The 9266-nt window shown below is 40.7% G+C and overlaps 1 protein-coding gene and 1 long non-coding RNA gene across 3 annotated transcripts in view; both read left to right on the top strand.

Moving 5' to 3' along the window:
• LOC138052692 (sentrin-specific protease 7-like) overlaps positions 1-4392 on the top strand; it is a 60932-nt gene extending 56540 nt beyond the window's left edge. For both annotated transcript variants that reach the window (XM_068899246.1, XM_068899245.1), the window contains exon 26: positions 1230-4392. In XM_068899246.1, the coding sequence (XP_068755347.1) occupies positions 1230-1367 (138 nt within the window). In that variant the 3' untranslated portion in view covers positions 1368-4392. The remainder of the gene's footprint in view (positions 1-1229) is intronic.
• A 585-nt stretch (positions 4393-4977) lies between these two features.
• LOC138052694 (uncharacterized) lies at positions 4978-7306 on the top strand. Its single transcript, XR_011133133.1, has 2 exons — positions 4978-5642; positions 6558-7306. It is a non-coding gene; the product is annotated as an uncharacterized lncRNA (long non-coding RNA).
• Positions 7307-9266: the final 1960 nt, after the last annotated feature.

The following is a 9266-nucleotide window of genomic DNA, read 5'->3' on the forward strand; positions in this document are numbered from 1 at the left end:
CGGGGAAGCATTTTCTTCCGCAACAATGTTTCCGCACCATTATTTCCTCGTATGCGGGCGCTTTTAGGTTTTGATGACAACATGAGCACATAACAGTGAACCTTTCATTTTTTATTCTTACTCTAAAACCGTTCGCACTCATCCAGTCACCCACCCTGGTCGGAGTTTTTCTCTGTCCATGTGTGGGCCCATTTCCATTAGTAGGGCTAACGCTCACATGGCTCATATGGGGTAGAAACCTAGCACTTCACATTACACTCAAATCAGTTAAGTCCAGTCACAGGACAGTTCGCCCGCATTGTACAAGGTGAACAAGGCGGAATGATCGCGAAACACTTGTGATAGCGCTAAGTTATAATTTAGAGTGACGTTTTCGTTCACGTTGCCGTTCCCTACGGATGAAACTAAGCCGCGCTTCCAGTAAACGAGGAAGACTAAAAGATTAAAAGAAAGTTGGAAAGATCATTGTAGTTAGTTGAGAAACTTATTTAAAGCAGAAATTCCAAGCTTGAACGGGATTCGAACCCATGACCGCGTGATTGCGCTGCACGAGCTACTGATCAAGACATCTAAGAACTGGGGCCCGTTTCTCGAAAGTCCCGAAACTTTACGGGCCATTTTCGGGTGTCACAATTCCTTTTGTATCTCAAGAACGGAGAGGATTTAAGTCGTCAAATTACACAGTTATTTTTCTTTTTGTTACCTTAAAAACATGTTAAAAGGTCGGCTTTCCAAAACAAGCGGTTGGCAGTTTTCACAAATGTCTTTCCGGGCCCGAAAAGTTTTTCAGGACTTTCGAGAAACGGGCGACTGGTCAATTGCGAATTCAAGTTTATCCCCAACGCGGTGATCAAAATGTTTTTCTCCGCAGTTTTCATATGTTCTAAAAAAATCGAAAAGTATGTTAGCAAGAGTGATAATGGCTTGGGTGGGCTTCCCTACACAGTCACAAATGAGTCTATTTTTAGAATACCTGTTCCCGCGAAAATCAGTCGTCATGTCCCTGAAAAAACATGGCAGAAGCAGTCACGCATGACATGACTTCTTCTGATTGGTTAAAATTGGCGGCCCTTTGTTTGTTTTAGCGTTTAAAGTGTATCTAAATAAGTCCATTTGTGGCTGTGCTGGGGCAAGACCGCAAACTAATAGATAACCACTCTTATCTTATTCACTCTTGATGGATGTCAAAAAAACACTGCCGTTTCTTGATATATTGTTTTCATTTTTAGGATCCAATCACAGATTTTTCTCTTCCCATAAAGAAAATAGACTGGTTTTCCCGGGAAACGATTGCGCAAAAGCGAAGCGATATTCGGGAGCTCATTTTCAACCTGAAAGCAGCTCACCGCAATGACAATCATGAATGATTGAAGTCTTCCCGTATCAGCCCACCTGGGCTGCGTCAGTTGAGCGTAACTTGGCCGCCAGAGATTTTGACCAAGGTGGAGTGAGAAATTGAACCATAACGTTTCTGCTGCCCGTAATGGGCCTTTGCAACCTTATTAGGTTTGTCTGTTTTCTTTGCAATAGCTTAACTCAAAAGTGCGGTATAAATTTCTTGTGGATGTGTAATCATTAATTTTACACGCAAGGGACTCAAAACAACCCCAACTGCAAAAAGAGAAAAAAAGAAACTTCTAATTTTTAGCATCCTCGTGGCCATTTTGGCAAGTTTGCTTTTTTTGTCTAGTGCATCTGTTTAGAAGAGGATAATTTCTTGTTCCGTCTCAGAGGAAAAAGCGATCATCAACCTTGTTTTAGTTTGGAGACCTAAACTCTCCACGACCAAAGAAAGGAGTTGTGTAAATCTCAAAATTGTAATTTTCTCCTCTAACTTAGCAGTCTTTTCATTCTTTAAGTTCTCTAAGGTCGTCCCTTTTTTCTCCGTTTACCGTCGAATGCGTTTCCTAATTTTGGGCCAGCCGGTCGGTCGCAGGGAAAACAGCAACAGGATTTACAAAAATCGAAAGAAATCTAAAATACCATTTTCAAGCTGCATAAACAGTCGAATCACAGTGGACAGAAACGAGAAGAAAGTTAGGGCAGGGTCGCACGAGGCAGAAAAATTGTCACGAACTTTCAATTTCCGATAAAAAAAAAGAAAAACGCAATTTTCTGTTCGATATCCTGGCAAAAAAAATCGGCCTGCTCAGAGGCAAGACACTGGTTCCTCCTCCTCTTAATGAACGAATGAATGGACGAGTCTTGATTGAAATGTACCTACTTACATCACAAGTGTAAGTTAACAATAATAAACTGAAAGTTTTAGCTATATCAAAGTCATATAAATTGAAAGAGACATCTATTTATATATGAGCGTTTAAAGCGTTCTGTTCTGACTCGTGGTAAAATGTAGTTGTGTCCATGGTTGCGCAACTTCGGATTCCTCTGCATCGGTAGCAGGTTATGCAGGCAGTGGTCAGTGTCGATCGTTCCATAGCTTCAAATCCCGCTTCCTAATAGCCCATTTCCGAGTTGCTGCATGTCTCAGTTTCAAAACGAGTCCTGGCGCACAACCATTCAAATATAAATGAGTTGCGTATTCTTATGCAAATCAAACTCATTTCCCTTTCATTTCCCTTGAGCACCAAGACTCACTTCGAAACCGAGCCGCAAACAGCAACTCGGAAATGGCCCATTACGCCTGCAAAGGGAGTGTAGTCTGTGGTGTAGCCTGATTTAAAGGCTCGTTTGCATAATTTATCAATACGGCTGATGTACTTGGATTCAAAAGCACAGCCCCACACCTCGATACCGTATTAAAAAATAGACATGATCATACTGCCAAATGGGGGAGTTACTTCGGCAATACAGTAAAGCACCCGCATATAAGAACAAGTGGATTAAGAACATCAGGCTGAAATTTGGTCAATAAAGCACCATATAAATAAGAAAAAACTCAGGCTGATAAAAAAAACATGTTCTTAATATAAAGGGAAAGGGTATTAGGATAAGGAAACAATTCAGTACAGTAACTTACATCAAAGTACTCTGGAGTTCAGGACCATTACAAACTATAATATCTATTACAAAACAGCATTATATGTTAATTAAACCTCCAGTAATATATAGTTTAAAGTATTTCTGAAACCAATTTTAAGAACATTTTAAGGACGCTTTCAGGCTGATTTCTCACTAAGCACACTTCAAATAAGAACACGATCAGCATTAAGCCTGAAAAACGTCTTCTTATATGCGGGTGTTTACTGTACCCGTAATATTTGCAGACAGGAAGGATTTACAATCTTGAGCTAGCTTTCTTTAACGTAGAGTCAATGTGTGCGTCCTAATTGCAAAGATCTTCTCTGAAGGTTACACATACAATTTGAGCTGTGGCTTTCCTCTGTGGCTGAAATTTGTTCAGGCGGGATTTTACTGAAGTTTGGCAGAGTTTGACAAAAATCTGTGAGGTTCTCGCGCGTCCGTCGGCTACACTCGTCCAAGCTTTTAGCTTAACCGTTTTGTTTGCAAAGAAACTATAAAAGTCTGCCAGTGCGACCGGGCCCTTGGTGTTTACGTTATTTCCTCCCACCCCTCTCTTGTGGAAGACAGAGAGAGAGAGAGAGCACGTCGCAATGGATTTCTGCTTAAAAGTCAAAAAAATGTGTTATTAAGTCATTACCAACCTGGTATCTTTGTTTTTTTGAAAACTAAAAAATATGGGTAGGTCGAACACGATTGTAAACATTGAAAAAAAAAAAATGGACGGCCTTAAGGCGGAATTACAGTGATTACACTCCAGATGTGGAGAAAACGATTGATGTTATCGTGTTGAACAAAGCCCCTTCAGCCAGGAAAAACAGTTTTGTTGATTTTCCATCATGCAAATTAAATGAGGAATGTGATAGCATCATCAGTTATTTCCGCCCTTTGGTTTTTATCAAAAAAATAAAAAACACTTCTGAAAATATGGGGGTGTTGCTATTCAAATTGAACACGTTTTCTAGAAAGACGGACGAGCTTTGTTATGTAGGCATGGCAACTTTTTTTTAGCCCCACCCTAGAGTCCATACTTTTGGTATCCTCGTTAATTCTACAGAAACTGAATGATATTCACTTAAAACGACAGCCGATGGGAATTTCTTTCCGGAAACAAAACTGTTGCGATAGCAACTTCAAATCCACTTTGTCTCTGGTCCGATCTATATGACCGGAGCTATCACTATTTACAATACTGATTTCTACATGCGATTAAAAGATGATAATTAAGAAGACGATACACCCAGCATTCTTTATTTTGAGAGGTCTTCTGGGTTAACTATTCATCTCTACACAACGAGTCTTGTCACGTCTGTTTACTGAAAAATTTTATATTGTAGATATTTATGAGACTCGATGTTGGTTAAGCATGGTTGCTCATGCCGAAGTAAATAAACTGGAAACTATATCGTCTATCTGTATTGATGACCCCAAGTAATTCTAGGGAATAAACCCCATTTGCTATTTTAAGATATTCCAACCGGCGCAATAAGCCGTTCGAAGCAGATACTGCGCAATTCTTCAAGTTCTGGTTTACCACGAGATTAAAATAGAAACGTTGAACAAGTTACTACTTGCTGAAACGTCTGAGTGAGTTTGACAATTATCTTTCAGAATAACAACGCGGGCTCTAAATATAAACTGAAGAAAACATGGCAACATTAAATATTCGAAGGAAGTGCTGACACGTTTGGAGCTCAAGACCGACATTTTTAAACGAACGTTTGAACGTCATTACCGAGTTTTGTAACCAAAACATGTTTTGGTTTTCGCATAGGCTGGGTCAAACAGCCAAAGTGTTTCTATGTAAAGTGGTTTCTAATTCTGGGGAATTAAAAAAAAAGCAGGGTGAATGAGGGCGGTACCCCATTTGTTATGGCGATAGAATAAACCAGACTCCAGATTCACTCAATCACGTCTATTTTTGCGGAAGTCGATGACTTGCAGTGGCGGCGAAGGAGCTAATTTTGTGGTTTCTTCAGTGACCGCAGTAGAACACAGTTCTCACGATCTTGGACACGCTTGCTGCGTTTATAAACTCTCGTTCTATTTTCAAATCACTTGAAAAGAGTAGTATTGCTTTAGCACTCCTTTAACTTGGCGGTCGTGTTAAGGGCGTGTCAGCGGCTTGGCCGATGTCACGCTATTGTTTTTCTTTTCTAAGCTAGTTAATCGGAATTCCTTAAAGGTATCAGAGTTATAATCTCTTTGTTTGGGTGCAGCAAAAATGGACATTAGAATTACGAGGCAGTGATTTCATTGGCTAAAAAGCAATGCACTGGTCCCCATGGAGCAATACATTTCACCTCCCTCTATAACGAAACAGTTTTTGCAACAACAACAACAAGAAATATTGACGCGTGGTGACGAGTGTCGTTGGAGAGGATTTTTGCCCGCGCTAGGCTTCAAAGAGTCTCGATTCTTGCAGAATTCGATGAAAATCCGGACGTATAACATGCTGTGGAACAACCAAAGCGATGGGTGCTGTGTTTGGGCTTCAGTGTAAATGTCGTTCGTTGATTCAGAAACTCAAGCCCATGTTCTGAGTGAATGGCATATGACGCAAAAAGAGTAGCAGTTAATTTGGGAATGTTATGAATAAGATATTTAATCAAATCTTGCCTTTTGATAACATGATCGTCAGTACAGAACTCCCAGCAGCGGTATGTTGGAAATGCCCGAATTTTCTTAATTTTTTTTTTTAGCTGTTCTTTGTCCGAGCATTTTCATGCACCATCCCGGGTTTCCATTTTTTTGTTTTCCCGGTCTTCACGGCTACGTTAGAGGGTGGTCACAGCATTTTTCACAACACTGTTGATTTCGAAACTTTGCAAATGGATACCGGTGTAGCTGGGAAGAGGAGGGCTTAATTTCACTGACAAGAATGGTTTTTCACAAGCTAGTTTTCTCTCGCTACGCGAGTGTTTCACTCTCCCTTGCCACTGATTTCACTTTGATGTCACGCTTCATCTAGTAGGTTCACGCTATTTCCGATCCGACAACCTGTACCGAATGCTGGAAATGGTCGCCCGTTGGATTTATTTGTAAACGCTAACAGATGTTCACGGATACGTTATCCGTTGCTATGAATATGAGCCATCCAGACATCAATGCAGAAATGTTTTTTTTTTCTTCTGTACTTAGCAAATTTGAATATCCAAAGAAAAGCACCGCTTTAGTCTGTTCAATCCCAGGGCTTCTAGTTTACTTCTAACCCTTCCAAAATGTATCACTCTACTTCTGAGCATTACCTCCATTAGCTATGTTCTGAGCAACTTGGTATTCCGAGTAAACGCTTTGAAGAGCGTCTTGTTAAATACAAATTGAGTTTGAGGAGAAGGAAATTTTTTTCTTTAGATCTTTGGCAAAATCACAACACTGACTAAACCCGCTCAAGAAATGAGTAGCCCAGGGACCGGTTGCTCGAAGCCTGGTTAGCGCTATCCGTTGGTTAAGAGATATCAAAACCTGTAGGTTTCCATGGTATTTGATGCCGGTTAGCGCTAACCGTGCTTCGAGCAACCCGAGCCAGAACGTTTAAATTTGTAACAAGAAAAGCATTCTACTGTATTGTACAGAGATCTTGTTACTCTTTGGGATCTAACTATCCCACACATGCAAGAACTGTTGCCCGTCGTCTAACAAGAAAAGAGGACTTCGAGAATCTAAAGAAGTCTTTAAGGAATCTGCTTGTTTGGATTCCTCTCTAAAGAAAAAGCAAGATGGGTTCTATAATTCCATTTATACTGGCTAGACAAAAAGGAACTTTGAATGAGAGTACCACTGACAGGAAGCGCACATGCATCATTTGATATTGTTGAAGTGGCTCTGTTCTTAGCGACTTTACCGAGAGATCCCCGAGGCTTTCCGAGTGGATTTCGAGTGCCGCGAAAAAGGAGGTTGTTTCAAGAATAAAACTGTAGCTGTATTTTCTCTGCGTGAGAACATTTTAAACACCTGCGTCTCCGCACAGACCGATCTTAGTTTCGGGTCCCAGTGCTCCTCTTCTGAAAATACTGAAAAGCTGACCTTTTAGTCTTTTTCATGAAAAGGAATTGCAGAGCTTATGCAGAGAAATCACAGACTGTTTCTTTGAACAATACAGATAGACTTAATTCAGGTACGCGAAAGAGAATTTCTAAATGAACGAAGCCTCAGACTGAAAATACCCCTTCGAGATTTCATAAGCGTCTAAAACTAATTATATGATAACCCAAGTTATTCTCGCTTTTTGATTGGTTCTTGCCTATGATCTTATTAGAGGACAGACGCACGATTGACGTCACCAGCTTTTATGCGAATAAAGGTCAATTCTTTTATTATCTAAAACAAATAGATTTCATGTTGCCGTGCGTCTGTTCAGTAATAGATCACAGAAGACGTCAAAATGGGGTAAGAACGTCAGTTTCACACTCGGCTATCGCCTCGTCTGCCACGTTTTTGGTTCTTACCACATTTGACGTCATCTGTGATCTATTTCTGAACAGACGCACGGCAACGTGGAATGTATTTGTTAAATATGTACACAACAACTCAATTTGAGCCATCTTTGTCCGGACAGTAAATGATCGAAATGAAATACTTTGAAGTGTGCGTTACAGATGAAAAAAGAGAGAAGAGATCTTCGCGCTTGTCTGGACAATTTGAGCAACTTTCTCTTATCATTAGGCACCTGCAAAATTCAGGTGGCTTCAGCAGGATTCGAAGCCATGACTTCTGCGTCATCAATGCTCTACCAACTCTCAATTGGAAGCAGTTCAGTTTGGTGGGCTCATCATGTGTGTTCCCGTGCGTTCGAATCTCGTTGAATCCACCTGAATTCATAGGCAGTGGAAGCAGACGGGGGCGGAAGTTGCTCAGAAGAGGCTAATGCAAGTCAGATATCGTTTGTGTTCTTGTGTTCTTTTAATGTATTGTAACGCATTAATAAATGACAACAAGTAGCGTTTGCATTTCTCTCCCGCACTCTTAGAACTCCTGCACCCGTATTTTCCTCTCCCGCCTCCCGTACCCCTCCCGCTCCTATTCTCCCTGGTTCCCTCCCCCCTTCCTCCACTGTCTATGAATTCAACGACGATTCTCGGTTTCATTGATTTCAGTTTGATAATACCCTTGGTTCTAGAAAGCTTTTTTGCCTTGCAAAGAGAGCACCGAGGTCCAAACTTGGAAGGAATTCCTCTGGAACCAAGGGTCATTTGATAATGGCCATTGTTCAGTATATCGATGTGCTTCAAACATTACGTCCAAACTACAGTTGAGCTCGGTATTTTCCGCGGCGAATGTGACCAACTGAATCTTTTGAGCTGTAGTGTATAAAGGCTGACTGTCAGGTTTGAGGCCTTTCTCAGAGTGGATTATTTTGTACGAAATCCTATTCATTGGCATAACTTTGGCAATGCTCAAGGAATGTGATTATCATCTCCTCAGTTAAGAACTTCCTTGAAAAGGTCGCTGAACTCTGCGATGCTAAAGCCCAGCATTTTATTCAGTATTTGTACATTATTTAAGGGCCCACTGACGTATTTTTTTGGGGTGCGTTGCTAAGAATGTAATGGTTAAGTAATTTGAGAGAATTTGGCAGTATTTTGGTCACTTTCCAACTTTTGTAAGCCAATGACCCTAAATATGACGTCATCATACCACGCCCATGGTCACGTGACCAATAAAAGAAAACTCTAAATTTGTCTCCGTGCTACGCAAATTTGGTATTTAATCGATGGTTTGATAATTTGTATTCGTTTTTGCATCCAGCCAAGCATGGTTTTCTTTTTATTTTGAAAAATGTTCTTTTTAAAGACATAAACGATACTGAAATACCCATAACTTTTTCAAAAAAGATGATTTTAAAAAATCAATGCTTAGCTATATTCTGTATTTGGGGGTGAACCGTGTCATGTAAAAAAGAAATAATTCAATTTAAAACCGCCGGAAATTTAGCTTTTTTCTCAAACCGGAAGTCAGTTCGTTTACGCATGCGCAGTTGATCTGAGAACGAGCGCTAGGCGAGGAAAAACCTTCGATGGAAACAACAGTTTGTGCGGTGACGTTTGCTTGTGAGTGGGTTTTCTTGTCAGCTCATGACATGAAGACGTCAGTTACCGGAAGTGACGTTTCACTTCCTTAACAACGCGCGAAAAATCCGTCTGTGGGCCCTTAAGGTGATTCCCTAGTATTGCACTGCGCATCCTGTTCTGCGCATAACAAAGTGTAGGCCACGTTCGTATTAAGGCATGGCTAAGAGGGTTTATGGTCAAATTTCACGGCTCAGTTCTGTTTTCTTTGTCTCA

Source organism: Montipora capricornis, chromosome 6, assembly GCF_036669925.1.
Source record: "Montipora capricornis isolate CH-2021 chromosome 6, ASM3666992v2, whole genome shotgun sequence".
Lineage (NCBI taxonomy): Eukaryota > Metazoa > Cnidaria > Anthozoa > Scleractinia > Acroporidae > Montipora > Montipora capricornis.